This window comes from Argiope bruennichi, chromosome 5 (genome assembly GCF_947563725.1).
Source record: "Argiope bruennichi chromosome 5, qqArgBrue1.1, whole genome shotgun sequence".
NCBI classification, from domain to species: Eukaryota; Metazoa; Arthropoda; class Arachnida; order Araneae; family Araneidae; genus Argiope; species Argiope bruennichi.
Window position 1 is genome coordinate 106083172 of NC_079155.1, and position 20662 is coordinate 106103833.

The 20662-nt window shown below is 29.1% G+C and overlaps 1 protein-coding gene across 1 annotated transcript in view; it reads right to left on the reverse strand.

Annotated features, from left to right (window-relative positions):
• Nucleotides 1–20662, reverse strand: part of LOC129969648 (3-hydroxyanthranilate 3,4-dioxygenase-like) — a 103826-nt gene that overhangs the window by 56829 nt on the left and 26335 nt on the right. The window contains exon 3 of the mRNA XM_056084300.1: nucleotides 18396–18479. Coding sequence (XP_055940275.1) covers nucleotides 18396–18479 — 84 coding nt within the window. The remainder of the gene's footprint in view (nucleotides 1–18395; nucleotides 18480–20662) is intronic.

Here is a 20662-nt window from a genome sequence, read left to right on the forward strand (position 1 = left end):
AATGTTTCAAATATCTTTACTTCTAAACATCGCATGGATTTAGATTGATGAGGCAGTAAGACATGGAAAATAGGATTCTGGAATTCTTTAACAGTTACTGCGTGATGTTAAACACATACATATTTAATACAAGCGTTATTGATACTACGCCATCTGGAGACATCATGCGAATGTTATTTTTTTCTAACTGAAAACAAATGTCCAACCTTTCATCCAGTCCTCCGCCCACTTTTGCGAAATTTGATGATTGGTTTCGTCAGTGGGTGGGTTAAATTTAAATGCTTTTTGTAAAAAAATACAAATCCCATATAATTTCGTTTCTTAATTATTACTGTTTAGATAAGAACTTGTGTCATTAGATTAAAAACATAGAAATTTGCCAAAATAGCAAACACAATACCTTCTCAAGGTTGGTTGTAAAATTTGGCAAAAAATTATATATTTGGAGCAATCGAAGCATATTTACTCGGTCCGAAACGATACAACAAAATGAATTGAAACTTTCTTCCTTTATATCTTTTCTATTTCCATATTATTTCTATAGTTTTGTACCACAAATATAAATATTTCATTTGGAATATTAGTAGTTTCATTTATTTTATTTTCAAGCTATTTTGCTAATTCTTTGAACATTTTATACTATTTTTGTGTTTTATGATTATATTGTTTCCATTCTTTTTTGAGATAAAAAAACTGCTTAAAATAATTTTATCTCTTAACTTTTATCCAATAGAAACTAATTACAATAATTAATCTCTTAAAAATGTATATTTTATAAAAGTTTAACTGAGAAATACGCACGATTTCTCATACTAATATAGAGGCCGCATCCGATGAATGGTTAACATATTCTTATTGAGGCGATACCATAGAATAAAAGAGTTTTCGCTAAACATGTGTTTTTGCGGAAACGGAGTTCGAATCAATAGTTTATATCTCTCTTTTTTTAACAAAAATTATTCAGAAGCCAGCACAAACGTATCTTGCTTACTGGAGTCTTTCTTGTAATTTGGAACGGAGTTTTAGTCAAAACATGTCTGTTTATCAATTTCTCTAATCTAGGCCATTTTCCTTTTTCTACTCTCTCTATGCTTATTTACGATTTCTGCGCCCATATTTCTTTGACGACATTTAAAAACTAATACATCATAGGTCTTAATAAAGTGTGCAATTTTTCGGAAGACATGGTATTGCATTTTATACAATCATTAAAACTATCATCAATCATCATTTCATCAATTCGATATATTTCAAATTTGAGAAATTCACAAAAACATTCAGGAAATGAATTTTTAAAAATCTACTTAATGTAAACAGTTCTTTAAAGAATGGTAATTTAAAATTACCGAATATTGCTTTACATCATATGCAAGAAAAACCAAAATGAAAGAAATTTATCAAATTATTTCAAATTTCACATATTTAAAAAAAAAACAGGAAAAGAATTTTTAAAATCTACTTAATGTAAACAGATTTTTAAATGATGCCACTTTAAAAAATATTGAATGGTGTACTGCATCATATGCAGACAGATTCGGAAAGCAGGAAAATCACTGAACTATTTCAACTTTTTAGTAACTCATAAAATCGTTTAGGAAAGCACTTTTTAAATTTTAATTAGTACAAACCGTATTTTTACACAATAATGATTAAAAATACCAAATAATAAAGTGTGTTAGATGCAGAAAGATTCAAATTGCAGAAAATAGTTTAAAAATAATTAATATATAAACAAGAGGATGAAAGATTCTAAAAATATTGAAGGCAAAATATGTGTGTGATGTATCAGCAGGGAATATTGCTTCATATTATGTCCTTTGACATACATATGCACTAAACTAACTGTAAATGAATCACAATGATTTATAGATACTGGAAAATGTTACATAATTTTGTTTTGGCTCAGAGTTTTATTTTTGGACGAAAACGGCTCCATGAACTAATATAAACCATTATTCTGTCTAGAGACTAAATGTGGGTTTACATTAAGTAAGTTTTTTCACTAATAGTAAGCTGAGCAGGCGCCGAAAAGGCAAGTACTAAAGGGACAATAGCAAGTATTGTTCACGAGATGGCAACTCTGGGACGATAGTTAGTTTCCTTCACTCGCTACGCATGCGTCATCTTAATGACTGTGCTACCTTAGTGTGAGCCCAGCTGACCGGACTACCATCTTCAAAGTCGTATGGTGGTTTCAGTTGTAAACTGTATTACAAATAAATTCTAGTTGTTTATAAAAACAAACTAAAAATTTTCAATTTTCTTTTTTTTTTTTCAGTTTGTGGGTACAAACAAAAACTTTTCATCTTGATCAGTTTGAGAGTATTTTATTTAAAAAATTCCTAAATGTTGGATAATTCCGTGAATCAAGTTCTAAATACAAAATTTCCATATAAATAATTTTGCAATAAAATTTATTGCATGTCTCAGGACTTGTGTATGTTCATTTTCAGTTTCCTCAAAAAATAAATTCAGGTTCTCGTTGATCAATCTTATGTTGTAATTTTTCAAAACATTATTTATTTTCAAGATTTGAACAACGGTAAATTTTCCAATGAATAGTTATTCAGATAACATCATATTTCCATGCTTGCCCCTCTTCACTTTTGCTTGTTATGGTTAAATTTCGTGATTCAATCCTATTACTAAATCAATAGAAAATGAGCTGTGAACATTTCAGTGTATCTCACACAATCATAATCAAACTGAAATTTATATTTTATAGAATTAACCCCGAATATATTCCTTAATAATGATGCCATTATTTATAAACATCAGCATTGACTGAAAATGCATTCAAAAAATTTCACTGCAATTAAATATTCTTATTAAATTCTAAATTCTAGTAGCACAAGAATTTTACGAAATCTCAAGCAAGATACAATATTTACCGATTTAACCTTTAACTCAGTAGTTTTTATTTTTTACTTTCATGCACAGCCTTAATAATGCCAGTTTTAAAGCACGTGCGTCATTATTTAGCACAAACACGAGAGCTTTATAAAAGTAAGAAGAGCTCTCATGAAAGAAGAAATAATTTCTTGCACATTTATTTAAAAACTGCTCTCGCGTTCTTACATTTACACAAATAATATTGTTATAAATCTGTATTGTTGTTTTTCAGTACAATTAGTTCCATCATAGGAAAGATAATTTTACTGGCAGCTCTAATGGATACTGATCGAATGCCGGATCAGTGACCCCTGGACTTGATAACCGTTTGGAAACCAAATGGATAATGCTAGAATCTTCAGGAATTTTGGAGATAGGACCAATAGGAGGCACATTATTTTGATTTTTCGAGAACCTTTGTACCCTTCTCCGGAAGTTATAAATTTCCAGCAGATTAAGCCGGAGTTAATTGCTTAATTAGTCAGAGTGTGTTTAGTTAGTGATGAATTAGTTGGGTCAGTCCAACAAAGCGCAAACGTTGAATGGAGCTCAAGCGATTAGTGGGTAAAGATTGAACAGTCCGCCGTGCCTTGAACACAAGTACTGAAGCAGCATCGAGTCGTGTGTTGAGTAGCCAGTCGTATATTTGTGAATCAGCAATTGAGCTAAGCGAAATTATTTTCTACTGTCTCTAGCTAAAGAAAAGAGACAGTAGAGAATAACAGACGTTTGGGAACAGTGAAAGCAATGTAAATTCTTTCCTCCTATTGAGTTCCGTCTGGCCGCTATGTGCGCTGTTGTGGTAGTTTACTACTGATTACTACTTGAGGGCTGCTGTTTGTTGAAAATGCTGTTGTGCATAGCTTGCTTACGCTCCGGCTATGTATTTATCGTCTGCGTATTCGTGTTAATAATAGTCGGTATTGTTATTGGGGCCCGTTTTCTGCTACACTATTTACCCAATACAACGACCCGTCCATTGAAGTTGAATAACAAGCAATCTGTAATAATATTGTGACAAGGAAAGCATGAGTTATTAAGAAAGATTTTTAATGGCATTCGTAAAATTAAAAAAAAATGACAATACATCAATATTTATTAATTATCTAATTACAAAAGTTTTCACTAGTGCCATTTTCTAGCCTATGAAACTCATCGTGAAAATATTTCAATGTAATTATTTTTGTTTACAAAATGCGAAATAAAGACGGATAAAAACTGGCTTCAGGCAAATAAACTGAAGGTTTACAGGGCAAATAGTTCAATATATTTTAAGAGAAGTTTTGCTGGAAAAAAATAGATTTATACATTGCACAAAATGTAAGAAGAAAATCCCTTTATTAATTCAGGGAACAAGTATTCTGAAAATAGAACTGCACGTAAGAACAAAAGTGCTGTTACAAAAAATGGGTTCATTTATTATTTCTATATATCCATTGTGACAAAATACGCGACTGAGTCTAAATGTCAGGAGTTCACAATTCTTTTGAGAAGACATTTATTTTAATGTTATTTATCATATTTATCAATGAAAAAATTAAATTATTTTAACACAATAGTTCGTTTAGCTTAAAAAAATTCCATGAGAAAATTCATTAAAAGAAAGAGTGGATTTATATCCTCAAGAAATAATGGTATATGGTGAGGATAACACAATTTCGCATAACTTAAATTTAATCATTAAATAAGTATGATCCTATACTGTTTTCGCAATTTTGCAATGTAATTAAATATATTATAATTCTAGACAATGAAAGGATAATGCATGTGCTAGGGGATTATTGATTTACTTTTCGAACTAGAAAAATATTAGGAATGTAATTATTAATTTAATGCAAATGTTAACATTCAACAAACGTAAACAGGCTGTTATTGTGCTATTGTTGATATATTTTACATCTTTATATATATGCATATATTATATACTGCTCAGTAAGTAAAGAGGAAATTTCACCTCAATTGCGAATTTCATATTTAAATTATTTCATTATAATTAGTATAGAAATATTTACTTAATGCGATTTAGAGAATTCAGTCACCTTTGAACGTAAAGGAAACGTTAATATCGGAGTTTCGTCATTCAATCAACGTTAATATCGGAGTTTCGTCATTCAATCAAATGTCTGTCGTTTTCAAAAGCCTTTCGAATTTCATCCAATATGCTGATTATAACAGAAGCTGATTGTTCTTGGAAACCAAATGAGAACTCGAAAACTAATTTATGGAAAGCTAATCAGGAGCTGAAATTGCATTCATTTCCAACTCTGTTTGCGAAGCGTTGCATAGCTCAATTGTTAGTTTAAATGATTGGATTCGTGAATTAAACATCCTGCAATAAAGCCAGAGTAACATTAGTTAGTTAATTTGCAAAAGTGGAAGAAAACTTCTAAAATGACATTATTTCTATAACTGAAACATATTTTTGAAGGATATAAAAAGCTATAATTTTCGTTCTTAAAATTTGTTTTTATTTTGGATTCTGAAGTTATGGAATAAATTTATATTTGAAAGATGTCCATTGAAATTCTTACTTGATAACTAATTTTTAAGCTGTTAAAGATATACATAAACTTCCAATGAAATAATCTAAATGATGTAAAAATTATAATTTCTATCTCAGGAGTCAATAAATTTACTTCTAAAAAATACAATGGCCAAATTTTCCTTTTCACTGAGCAGCCATATTTTAGTAATATTCTTATCATATTAGAACTTAAACAAAAGCAGTTTCATATTCTCCCTTATTCCATATTTTTTTTTTCAAATAAAGTCTATTTAACTGACTGTTTGATTATAATTGAACTCGTTATCTATAAAACATAAAGAACTTCATAGATAAAATTTGGCACACGCTCATCCAATTTTAAGCCAAATCTATCAATCTATCGAGGGATGATCATTTGCTCATTAAATTGAATATAAGAGCAATGAATTACGCCATTGTTATTCGTTATTTAATCTTATGACTATTACGGCAGTTTCGGCCAAAAATTTAAAAATAAGAAAGTTCAAAATACATATTAGCAGATTCAGTAGAAATGTTAGATTCATGACGAAGATTTGTACATATGATCAACAAGAATATTTCGTAACTATTTGTGCTTGACAATGCAATGACAGCAATTTCATATGAAGAGAGTAAAATATCACCAACTGATTACTCGACCCGCCCGAAGGCACAAGGAAAAAATTTAATGACCGGAACCCCGCAGCAGCAACACTGGCGGGAAATGCGGTTGAGTCTTAAGGGCCATCACCGGCTACGGTACAACCCTTCCCTAAACAAGTACTTCCCATCACCGATGGGAGGTAGCCAATCCTCACTTTTATCTTATACCCACAAGGGTGACGAGAACCAAACACCATGTCGGACATTTCTCATCCTCAAATACGAGCCCCCCCCCCAGTGGGACAAGAGAGCAAGATAAGATCGAGATTAATCACGAAAGTACCGGGAAGACTACTGCCGAAGATTCTTCATGTGTTTCTTCGATTTCAATTTCCGCAACCTTCCAATTTGTTTGCATTGGAAGGTTGCGGACAAACATCAAATCAAGACAACATCAAATTTCTGTGTGTTAGGTTAGTTCAGTTGTATAAATTTTTCCTTGTTGAAAATAAATGAGGGGTATTTTGGAATCATCTCCCGATTTCGAACAGAGGTTACATGATGAGGGACACATAGAATTAGCACTCGTTCTCGATACTTCACCTCCACACTAGTTGAAAGACATTCCATTCTGACTATCGGGTTTTTCAAACAGCAGCTCAAAATAATCAGTAGAATATTGTTTAAATCAGTTTCAGAATTTCTCTACCCTCAAATCAAAACCTTAACATTAAAACAAAACAAGAGTGTTAGCATCTCGGAAAAACAAAATTGTTCGAGACTGAAACCTTACATTACAATAGGAGCAATATTTAATTTGTTGTCCATGAGTTTACATTGAAACCTCCAACTTTCCATATATTAGTTTAGCTCTGTTATTTAATTTTTTTTTTTTTGATGAGAAATGAGGGTTGGTTTGAAACTAATCATGTAATTTTGAGTTGTGGTTACATGATGAAGATACATCTAATTCCGCATTCTTTCAACAAATTCCCTCTAAACATCTGAGGAAAGAAGTTTTCCTTTTCATATCAATTTTAATGAACAAGACATATTAAATGGCGCAATACTGGAGAAATCGGGTTCCGAACTTTGAACTCTGCAATCCTCAATCAAACCCATAAAAACAAGGTGGCATGACTCTCGGCACTTTGAAAAAATAACATTGTTTTGGATTGGAATCGGACATTCAACATAAAATGGTGACACCCCAGATGTGCTTTCTTTTCTTAGATTTTTTAAAAAATAAATCTTAACTCAGACAACACAACACATGCATTAATAATAAAGATGAAAAATTAATGGTAATTGCATGTATGATTTGAAAAATATTAATTCACTTCTGTCATTATTGAAATTATTTCAGTTTTGGCCGTCGGAAAATAAAACAGCGTGAGTGGTCCCCAAAAAATTTCTTGCGTACTTTTTAATAAATTTGTCATAGCAGAGTACGCTTACATGGCATTGGCGTACAATAGCTATGAAATATTAATTTTGTGGCGATAATTTAGAATTTTTATTTAATCTATCGAGTCATCCTTGGCGAATTATTTGGCGATTAATCCCTGGCACGCATTAATAGTAACCGAAAAACCTATTTCTGTTAAGACACGTTTTTTTCAACCGTTTGAAACAAAAATGCACTTGTAGTTACACACTACTATACCAAATTTGATATATGTAAGCAATTACGTTTCTCACTTATCTCTCTTACATGTTTTTAAAAGTACAGATAGACATACAGTCAATCTACTGATGGATTCGACTCAAAATTTGACAGGTGTCTACCCAATAGATGTTAAATCTGTATACCGAATTGTATCCATCTAGCTCTCTGCATTTTATAATTATCGTGTTAATTTATATTCGGACAGATGGTCCTCTGAACAGATTTTACTCAAAATTAGATAGAAATCTGCAAATTTAGTATAAGTCTGTATATTAAATTTCAACCATTAAGCTCAAAGGGTTTCTGAGTTTTTTGCCACAGATGGACATTTTCCAAAAATATTCTTTTAGAACTCAGGGGGGTCTGAAATGGGAAATTCGTCAAAATATCGCGTTCGAATTTTTTGACGATTACTAAATTTTCTCTATGTAACGTATAAGAGAAAGTAAAATAGAACGTTCATTATCACGGAATCAATCGGACAGCACAAGCGCGAACTAACATCATATGAATATATGTTTTAAAAAGCTGCAAGAAAAAAATAAAAACTGTTAAATCAAATAATATATAGTATATAGTACGCTTTGTATTTATAGTATAAATCATTCACACGGAATGAATTCATAAAATATTTCCAACAAAGACTTAGGAGTGGGGAGTGTAAAGTAAATTAGATATTCCAAAAATATTCAAAATGCATCGTGCAATATCAGATGAAACAGCAGCGTTAATCATTTCAAATATTAAACGTAATAGTGATGGTAATTTGCGGTTTGGAAATTTGAATAATCCATTTAGAGTAATCTCTCATTTAAAACTACTGGAACCGCTTGTTTAACATAGATGACAATTTATTAAATGCCAATAGTTTTCAAAAGCAATTCAGAATTCAATCGGAAGGGCTATTAAGAGAACTCTTGATTGTGATTCAGGCAGAAATGAAATTTTGCAAACTAATTTGTGAAAAGTTAATTATTAGCGGAAATTGCCCCATTTTAATGTTTTGTTGTTCGTAGTTTGAATGCTTAGTTATCAATTTAGATGGACATATTTGTACATTAAATTTCTTAACCATATAATCAATTAAAGTGTATAATATAAACTTAACACAAATTGCTTTCTACAAGCTATGCAGTCAGTAATTCTTTGTATTAAGCTTGTTTCTAATAGATATTAAAATACAAAAAAAAAAATACTTTGAACTTTTCGAAAATAAATAAAGAAAGAAAAGAAATTATATTGAAGTTTATATCCATTTAATGTTAATATCTTTAGAACTTACTCTTTCATTTTAAACAAATACGAAATAAATGAATAAGATAAAGACTTTGAACTAAAATTATCTTTGTAAAAATGAATTAATTTTTTAATGTACTGAATTAATGTCTTTGGAGATTATTTTGTTCGCTGATGATATTAGCCATATTTAATTCCAATTATAACGTTTGCATATATTTTCATGCCTATTGTTCCGCCATATTTTTAGGCATTAAAGGCATTCGGACATTATTTCAATTCCTAATATATGTTATCTTCATTGTATACATGAGATTTTCTATTGGACGGTACCAGTCCTATTAAAACGTAAACATCCGGTTAATTTATCTTCTAACTTCCGTGATATTGCACCTTCATTTTTTTTTTATTCTTCTAGTAAACTGCACATATATTAAACAGAACCTTTCTTCTTTAGCTTTTAACAATGGAATAAAATCTTGAGATTAAATATTAGATGGAACACTGAAAATGGCTTGAATTTCAGATTTTCTACTAAAATTCTATTTAATTTTTTTTTAAAGGACGTAACAGGCACATGTTCCGCCCTCCAAAATATGCATGTGCGAAATTTTGTAGATGAAGATGACGGACACGTGTTCGGCTTTATTATAAGTAGAAATTTCTTATTTAAACTTAATCAATTAATTTATATAATTTTCTGAATCTTATTTCTATGAAAAGAAAAAAAGGACTCATGTACGAACTATATTATTCCAAATGAAAAAAAATGATTACAATGGTCCATCTTTATAAATATGAAAGTAGTCGAGTTAAATAAAAACATGACGATTCAAAGAATTATTCTTGAATTGTCAATTACGATTCAAGGTTCTTTATTATAAATCTTAATTCTTTATTTTTTTTATCAATGTATTTTTATTGCTGAAAAACAAATGTTAAGAAAAAAAATTCAAATCATAAAACTTCTTACGAGCTATAAAATTTAATGTATCGAAACAGCTTCGATAAATCAACACATAAAGAAAGCTTCCAGTTTATATCTATGAAATTCAAACAGCATGAAAAATAAAAATGCTTATCTTTCAACAGCTTAGAATTCTGAAATATAAAATAAAAACTGCACAAATGATTCAATGGATTGAAACGGAATCCTGAATTTTCTTTCACAAAATAAATTCAAACATGATTCTGCTGAATATTAAAAATTAATGCATGACCTGACATCTTAATCGAATGACACTCACGTAACATTACTACAAATTTCAGTATATGTATATAACTCCAGAAACACATCTTTTCCATTTATTTTTATCTGAATATCCGCATTTCAACATTTTTTTTTATATATACATAAAATATTTGTATGGAATGCTTTTAAGTAAAAGATATCGCAATGAAAGTTATTTTTAAAATAGATGTTGATAAAGCTAGCGAAGAGAAAAAGACAGTCGCTATTACTGAAACTTGATTCTCCAGTCAAAGAATGTAATGCAAGATAAAGAACTCTTAGAAGAAGAAGGAAATAACACAGCGTTGAATTAACAGTCATAGCGTTCGTCTTGAGCACACAATTAAAAAGTATGTTTTCTCAATGTATAAAGGTGATTATTTCTTTTCTTGCTTATTATTTTAAGTAAATCTACCATTTTTGTCAACGAAAATTTGTTGCAATTGGTCTTCAAGAGAACAGAGAGGTGACTGACAAAAATTCAAAGTTAAAAAAATGAATTAAAAAAGAATCATCTCTATCTTCCAATAGTATTCATAACACCAAAAAAATTTACAGTCTCTTAAAACTTTTTTTTTTAAAATTATCTTTTAAATGATACAAATCTTATTTCTGTGCAGCATATTTTCTCATAATTTTTAAATAAAAGTTGATTTGACGCACATTCTGTAACGATGTTTTTATTATTTAGCGGAAATACAAAACTATTTTCACTATTTCATCAAATTATTAATACAAGCACTTTTGTCAATTTTAAAATCGAAATAAATCAGTGGAAGGGATTTCCTCAAAATCTTCTCGCATATACTCTAATAAACATATTATTCTAGAGAACGCCTTACATAACACTAGCGTACAATATTTGTGAAATATTTTTCGCCGTGAATTTAGCATTTTTATTGAATATATCGTATTATCCTTGGTGAGTTATTTGGCGATTCATCATTAGCATGCCATTAATAGAATCCGAACATTGAATTTGCACACCTAATGATTTGAAATAGATAACGCCTATCAAATTTGTATTCTCATTATTATCAAATAAAAAGGAGAAAATTTAAAAATAATATATCTTATATTTATCATTTAACAGCTTGGAAAACCAATATTCCGTTAAACAATCTAGAATTCAAAGGTATCTAGCTTTATATATGGCAGTAAATAAATTTTCGGATTAATTTATCATTAATTCTAACAATTAACAATATTTTCCGTGATATTATTTTGCATTTTCAAAATATATTTCGTTTTATACCAATTACATCAAATAGTCAACAAAATCGAACATATATTTTAGATATCTGTTCAATATCTAGTAAGTCCAAAGTTTGACATAGGTCTTCTATCTCATTATCAAAAACCCATATCAAATTCCCTTCATCTAGATAGTTGGATTTTTAATTTTCGTGTTTATATGCACTCGAAAATATTATTGATAGAGGACTTTTTAAAGGATTTCTTAAGATATTTGATTTAGATTTATTATTTTAACTAGAAAATGACATGCAAATTCCATACATCTAGAGTGTGGAGTTTTAATTCATTTACGTAAAAACGGATTTTTTTCCCCATTGGGGATTTATTCCAAAATCTGAAACTGTGGCTGGTGATGGGCCTTAGGACTCAACCTCAGTTCCCATCAATGCTGTCGTGGCGGTCAAATTATCCAAATTTAATTTGACGGGGCGGAGCAGCCTTGTGTGGGTATACCTAATTTAATTTTTTGTGGAAGCGTATTATATTAAATAATAACTGCACGGTATTAAAAGTATCTTCATTATAAGTCTTTATATAAAATTAATTATTAAACACTAACAATACCTTTCGTTTATTTCTGAATTTTACCACTAATAAGGATGCTAAATTATCAATTTTTAAAAAAGGCTTCACGACATATTTTGCATTTATCAATATTATATGTGGTGTAATAAATAAAAACCGCATATTAGAATCTATTATTCAATATTTTTAATTTTGATTTGAAATTCAATTTTCGTTATGAATTTAGATTAGACAAGATTAGATTACAAGATTTATAGAGAATAAATTATAGTAATGATTATAAAAGTTTAAAAATAATTATTAAAGAATATATTATATATAAAGAATAAGAATGATGTAAGTTAGTCTTTTACTCAAAGAAAATTTATTAGATGTATTACTTTATCAAATTTTCATTGATTTTTGAAATTTATAGGACTAAAACAATGAAAAATTATTATTATTATCATTGATAAATTATATTAAAATATATATAAAGAACTAATAAATATAATTATTAAAGAATAGATAAACTATTCTTATTAAAAATTATTAATTATATCTCTTAAATGCCTTCATATACTAAAATAAGATAACTTTCTGCTTCAAAATCGCCCATAAAATGTTTTGACAATAAATCTCTATGTTTAATCTCAAATATAAGAGTTACAGCTCCAAAACGAAAAATAAGATTTAAAAAACAACAAAATAAAGCATATATTCCATATTTGTTTTGAAAAAATTCAAGGAAAATAACTTAACATATAAGAATACAATGGTGTTTTATTAAATTTTAAAATTTTCTTTTTTTTAAATTTAGGTGTTTCTTTTTAAATTTTCAAAATGCTTCTAAAAATCAAATAAATGCTAAAAAATAGTATTTGCAATATTTAATAATTTTATAGATCTCGAAAGAAATTAACAATTCCTTTCTGCGAATCTATACTGAAATAGATTTTTAATACTTTTAAAATATTAGGCTCTAGCAGCTAAGCAATTCTATTGATTTTTCGGTAATTCAAACACATTAACCGGTCGCAGACTTTTCTCAATTTAAGCTATTCATATCACAATTAGCTTTTAAAATCGAATGCAATTTCTGAAACATGCATTATCGATATTAATTCAAAGATGTCGGTAATTAAATACCTAATCGCTTAATATTTATCATCGAAATTGCAATTGAAACGCCGCGCTATTTAGAATGGTAAGTCATTTACTTCTTTTGATAAATGTCTGTCTGGTTTCTACTGATTTGTCGATAGAAACATTAAAGAGACTGTTTAGTTTCTAAAATTTAAGTCTTTCAAGAAATCGAAATAATGCATAGGAATATAGATTACTTAACAATATATGTGTATTACTAATACAGTCAATAAACTCTTGGACATTAAAACTGTTTACAGTCGTATTTATTATATATTGCTGAAAAAATAAATTTGTAGCTCAATAATTCCATGATAAGAAATATGCTTATTATTAAATCTTGCTATAAATGAGTCACTCATTCAATCATAGTTAGTATCATGGTTAATAAATACCTGTATCTATAAAAATAATGTGAAGTAGTAAACCAAAGGAAATAAATAATCGTAGTTATGAATTCTGTTTAAAATAACAATAATTTAAAAAGTAAAAATACATATTGCCTGATTTTTTTTAAATGTATACTCCCTATTTATATAAATGACTCCTTGACTTCTGAATAATTTTTTTTTAAACAAATGCAACTCAAATTATTCATACAATAAAATGATGACTATTAATATTTCCGAACTAAAGTATGAACTCTAAAAATATTGTCAGAGGCCGCGATAGCCTAGGGTAAGGTCTCGGCTTGTGAGCCGTAGGGTTTCAGGTTCGAGACCCGATTCACCAGAAGAAACGTCGTGTAAGGGGGTCTATTGCTGGTTAAATACATCATGCCAAACGTCCTCCTGCTGAAGTGGTGTGGAGAGGAGAAGGGGTGCCAGCTCAGGTGCGTCCTCGTCATGTGACCGCTGTTCAAAATTATGAGGTCCGCCCCAAAATAGCCCTAGTGTTGCTTTACAACGGGACATTAATATAACTAAACTAAAAATATTGTCATGCCATTATTTCATGCGACCCGTAGATAACAACGCAAAAAGCAGTGCTATAAATAATTGTGAACACACCTTTGTATCCGCGTATGCGAAATTATCTGCACACAACAATTGTTAACTGTTGTCAGCTGCAACTAAATTAGGCCATTGGTATTAAATGGTAATAAATCATTGAACATTAAACCAATCAATGGTGCTGAACATGTTGGTGATGACTGATTCTGAATGTTTGTGGATTAATTCATTTTGCAGATACAATATATCCCGTGTAAAAAAATACAATTCCTCAAAAATTGATCATTTTTATAAACAATTAATTCTTAAATGAAAGAAACTCTAATACAGTAATAGATCTAACACAAATACAAGGGTATTTACTTTCCATAAAGCACTGCCGTCTTATACACACTACCATCTTCAAATTTTTCCAATGGCAGCCTTCAGTATCTATTAAACAAATATCTACAATAACAACTTTCTGAATACGACGTTTTAATTAATTTGATACTAAACAATCTGATATTAGAAAATAACTGGGGATTGTTTCAATAAACAAAAACGTAGGAATTAAATTATTCTTTTATAATTCTTTTCTTTTTATATTTCATTAAATAATTAGATCATTTAATACTGAACATTTTAACTGTTCTTAATAATAATATTTGCTTTGGCAACAAAGTAATTAACGGCGTTAATATAGATTTTTTAAACTTTTTATTTATAATGTACCAATGAAAAACAATAATGAAAATTGAAAAAAAAAATCAAATGCAAATTATAATTAATTCAGAATTATTGAAAATTAAAATTTTGTTAATAATAAAAACAACTGTTTAGTAAAAAACTAACTATCACAATAATCATAAAGAAACATCATGTAGCTTTTAAAGAAGCATTAAATGATTCAATGTATAAGTATTTCAGAAAAAAATTCTTTTTAAAAAGTTGGAGACAAAAACATTCTCTAGCAGCTGATAATACGGAAAGCGCATTTTAATAACATTTGAATGCAATTGAAATGCGACCTAATGTAATCAAAATAATTCTGTTTTTGAAATGTTTTTCTTGGAATCTGGTTGAAATTCTTAGTGAGTTTAAATGCGATTAGTATGTTGTTATCATTCCAAGGCGAAATTTTATAATAGGGAAAAAAACTCTTCAAATGAATATCATTGCAAAAGAAAACATTTTCTGTATCACTTCCAACTGTGTTTATTCTTCGTTTCTTTCAAACATTTTTACCTAATTTAATTATAAAATAACGAAGATATCTAGAAAGCATTCAAATGTTTTTTTTTTGTTTGCTTTTTTTTTTGTTGTTAAGATGACATTGCATTGATTTCAAGAAAATAGTATTTCTTATGGAATGATGCAAAATCAAATAATACTTGTTTTTCATAATGTATATTGTAATATGCAACATAGGTAATTTAATTCTTTGCATAAAAAAATAAATACACAAATGGAATTACTCTGATTAAGATAAAAAGTTTTCCATTAACTGAAAATTCATTTATGAGTCCTAATAAATTTTAAAAATAGATAATTCGCAGACGAAAGAACGATTCCGTTTCCACGGAATTGAGAAATATTGCTTGCAAAGTTAATAATCTAAATCATTACGTAACTTTCAAGTTTCTGTTGCATTACGTTGCATAAAATAAGACATTGATTGCATTAAAGGTTTGCAAAATTTAACTGTCTCATATTCCATTCAGACATATAGCTGTCAAAGAGCTATAATTTCTTTTAGTAGGACGATATCTATTTCATAGACGGATAAAAATGATATAAACATCATAAGTTCATAGATTTGCAGTTTAATTTATGAAATAAGGGGTGATAAATATATTTAACAGAGATCGTTCAGGGGAAACTGAAAGTGGAAGCATACTTACCACTGAGCGTTAAGGGTAAAAATATCATCAAACGTTCACTTATAAATATATTAGCCACTTAATTTTAGGTAATTTAAAACAACTTCATTCCATTTTTTAAGCTAGGAATCATGGAATTGCTCCGATTTCAAATCTCAGTAAAGTTTTACATTAAGGTTTGAAGTTCATTTTGCATTCGATACGACGGTTGGACAGACATCTTAATAACATTTTTCGTAAAAAAAAAGTAAATTAAAATATCATAAAATGCATCATTCAAATAGTCAACACATCAAAAATGAAGTCAAAATTTGCATACAATCATTAACAGAAATATTCCGAATTTTAAGAAATTTCACCTGTGTCGATAACATTTTTACATTTTAAAAAGTGAATATTGAATTTTAATTAAATAAATTCAATAAAAAATACTGAAAATTAAATATAAGAAAATGCTAGATATAATGAGCAGAAAATAGTCATATTTTATTTCTCAAAACGTTTCCAAAAATTAAAACTTACTGACAGACCCTGAAACTTAATGTCGGTAAATAAATCCTTGCTCCATGTGTGCACTAATGGTAAACATATTTGCCACTTTTGAATATAAATTATATTTAATTATAGACTTAGGGTATTTCTGAACTGTTAAAGTAGCTCAATTGAATGAAAAGCATCTGATTATCATATTTATCATTTTAAAATACTCTTTTTGAAGTCTCATAAAAATTATTTTGCAAGTGATAAGCATATATACCAGAGAATTATAAAGGATTAAATCATTCTAAGAATCTGTAGATTTGTTTTTTTTTTTAATATTTCGTGTTCCATTCAGAAGTAAAGCAGACAGTAAAAAAATCCCAATTTCTCACTGCATGAATTTGAATTCCTAGCACACATTATGAGGTGCTACCGGCATTTAAACCGAGGATTAAATCTGAGCATAAATATATTGTTTCGTTCACTGATGATTCCTGGTAGGAGGACAAAGCATTTAATATTTGTAAGCCATTACTATTCTCATTACCTCATTCTAGTTACTACGCCATCTAGACAATTAAAGTATCAAATATGGATATGAAATAACTATTTTTTTGCTATTAAAAACTCTGTGATTTCATTTTCATCGATTCTGAAGGAAAGACATTTTATACTTTTTCTCCGTTTGAGAATAATTTTTAAACTTTTACAGATTCCTATGCACTTATCTCATTGTTTTTAAATTTGGTAAAATGGTATTGAAACAAAGAAATTTCTTTCTATAGAAATATTTTGAAATAGTCAACTTTATTTATTGATTAAACTGAAAATAACGAGCAAACACCGTTATTTAATTTTAGAAAAAAAATCTTTTAGGTTTTTGCCAATTTGCTCTACTTTTATAAGCATTTTACAAACATATTTGCAGAAGAAAAGATTCTATAAATTTAAAAAAATGATAACAATTACAGTCCAAAAATGATTGGTATTTAATACATGGTGTTCTAATATTGGACAGACAAATTCAGAAGACATCAAAAGGAACAAAAATTGCAATAGAACATATAACAGCAAAGCACGCTAAGAGAGATAGTGAAAATTGCAGGCATTTTTTATGTGACTTGGAACCTTGAGATTATGACGTTGTGGTAGAAAAATATAATGTCAATAATAACAGCAAAAGAATATATTTGATTAATTATTCTAGAGTTGTTGGAAGTGGTGGCCATTGACGTCACGGCAGTATACAAACGAAAACTATTTACGAGTGTACTCGAAGATACCAAGTATGCCTTCGATGTTCACAACTGCGATGATAATTCATGCTAAAAGATTATCAGTTGTATCCATAAGTTTCAAGCAAACGAAGGATTTAACCCTGTAGAAAAATGTCAGATGGATTCATATGTGACAAAGGTGGCAACCAAAAAAATGAGTCTCGCGAGTTCAGCCCACTTTTTTGGGTATGCGACATCGAGGGGAACTCTCAGGGAAAATGTTAAGAGTAACAATAAATAGAAACCAAATGCCTCGTGGAATTACAGTTGACATTTTTGCATCATTTCTTAGAGGGTGAGTTGCAGAATAACAAAGTGCGTAGGTCCATCCTAGCATTCGGGAAGCAAGTACAGCCCCAAAACATAATCACTGTGGATTTTTGCCCACACGTTGAGGCTAAACCTTTGTTGAGATTGCCATTATAAACTGGCATGGAAATTATCCGTAGCTCACATATGCATATTTTATATGTTGACAACCCTTTTTGGATTCAGATCCTATATTCGTTTACAGCGATTTTTGCCATTTAAGCGTGGTTTCCATATTCCATTGCAATTTTTGTTCCTCTTAATGTCTTCTAACAATCTTTTGAACTTGTCGGTCCAATATTGAAAATATTCTGTGAAAAAGCATTTTTGGAACCAAAACGATCTTAAAAATAAAGTACCACATACAATTCAAAACACAATGATAAGTAATATTTCATATTAATTAATTAATTAATTATGCAGTTTTACTTATTATAACTGTAATTGCTTTCTTAAATTTTCATACTTACCTCTCCTTCACGGATTTTTATGTCACGAAAGCGGCCTTTCTCATGAACCACAAGTCGCATATCCCCTTTGAGCATGTAGAAAAACTGAAAATAAAATAAAGAAATATTTATCATGAATTCTTGCGAAATATATTCCAAAAACATGGAGAAAGAAAAAAAAAATCAATACAAAAGCGCACTTTTTTGAGATTCACTGCGCTTATGTTTCCGAATCCATAATGTTTTATTTTCTCGTGCACAATGAATGTCATAAGCTCTCATGCTACATCGCGCGCCTCCAAATAATAAATTGCAAAGCTTGGGTTTCTTTAAAATGAAGCCATAAATCCTAAATTTTCCCAACGTCTGCACATATGAGAATACTCGCGTGGCAAGTCTGTGAATCGTAATTCAAATATATATTATACTTAAATAAAACATACTTCGGTGATTGAAAAGAAATTGAGTTCAGATTGGAACGGAACAAATATTTGTATGCGCATTTGAAATAAAATTGGTGAACCTGAAGCGTTATTATTTCCGGCTGTCACGTTTCTCTCCTTAAAAATCTATCAACTGCATTCTTTCCTTTTTTTCTGCAGATTCGTGTATTTTCTTCAATATTGCAAAGAAGATGTATTCTTCCGAATGATTAATAGGTTTTACTATTTGTTCAAATAAAAAAAGGAAGATTAACTGAAACATTGTTAATCACACATACACATATATGTAAACATGTTTCAGCAGTTGCGCTGCCGAATAGAAGAAACTTCAAAAATTTTTAACTTCGACTTATTTCATCCGTGAGGCATTTTATGTACAAGAAGAGATGATGAAACTGACTTCCATTTACATCACGAAACGAGAACAGAAGAAAAAAATTCTCCTTCAGAGCTTTTACAGAGAAATTTTGGTTGGGATTTCTTTGATAAGTGTCGATTTAGGCAAGGGATTTTCAAGTGCCTTTAAAAGAACGTTGTAAGCATTAAGGATTTTATGCCTTCACTCGGATCGTGAGAACCTGATGAAGTGAGAAGTTTTCCAAATAGCGTGCTAAAAGTAATTAAATAAAAAGTGGAATTAGAATCAGGAAATAAGAGACCATTTTAGAATGAAATTAACATGGGCTAACTTAAGAAAAAAATTAGGGAGTTAATTGGGATTTAAAAAAAAATAAGCGAGACCATTACCTATATATATATATATATATAGATATATAGGAGGACCTACGCACTTTTATTCTCTCTCGGGAGGCAAACATGATTATTTACAAGAAGGATCAGCGTGTCACAAAAGCAGAAGGCAAAAAGGGACGAACAAATGATCACTAGTCTTATATAACATAGGATTTCTGACCAGGCGCCAATTCAATACACTTGGTGACCTTTGACACCTTTTCAAGGACAACCGAAGATATCACTTTCTCTTGATACGTAGTACTTACTAATGGCATATTATTTTTTACAGAGGAATTAATTAAACCGAAAGTGAAATTGGACTACGAAATAAGAGAATATTTTAGAATGAAGTTACGATGGGCTAAATTAAGATAAAATCTTGGAAATTAATTTGGATTAAATTAAGAGTTTAAAATATCATTACATAGTATATAAATATATATATATATATATATATATATATATATATATATATATATATATATATATATATATAATGTTATAGGGGATTGTTTTAAAGTTCGCACGTCTTTAAAAAATTTTATTAGTTAAAAGTAATTTCAACATATCATTGTAATTAAAAAAATACTAATACTTTTAATCTTTACTTATAATAAAGGTTAAAGGTGTGTGTGTTTGTTTGTTTGTTTTTTTGGGGTTGGAATATGCTTCTCGAGACGATTTTTTTTTATTTTTTATACATAATTTAATTGATTAAAAATTACCGAAATTTTTCGCTATTTTGGGATAATTTCCGACAATATTACAGAATAAGACTGCTTTTTAAATCATCTTGAAGATTAAAAAATCATCTTTTCAATTATACCTGTGCTTTAATCTATAAATTAAGCTCCTTTTTTTAATGAATGAAAAATAATACTTTAGTCACATTTTCGAACAATTTTCTTCTGACGACACGAAAAAAAATTAAAATTAAATCTGTTATTAAAGCTGAAATTAAACCTGCACAACCATACTAAAATTAGCTTTTATCAGTTTGTTGACAAAAAAACTCAATTTGAAAGATTAAGTTAATTTTTACTACCAACTAAATCTAAAAAAGCGTACGTGTTTGTATAAAATGAAATAAATACGAAGTACGATATTTTC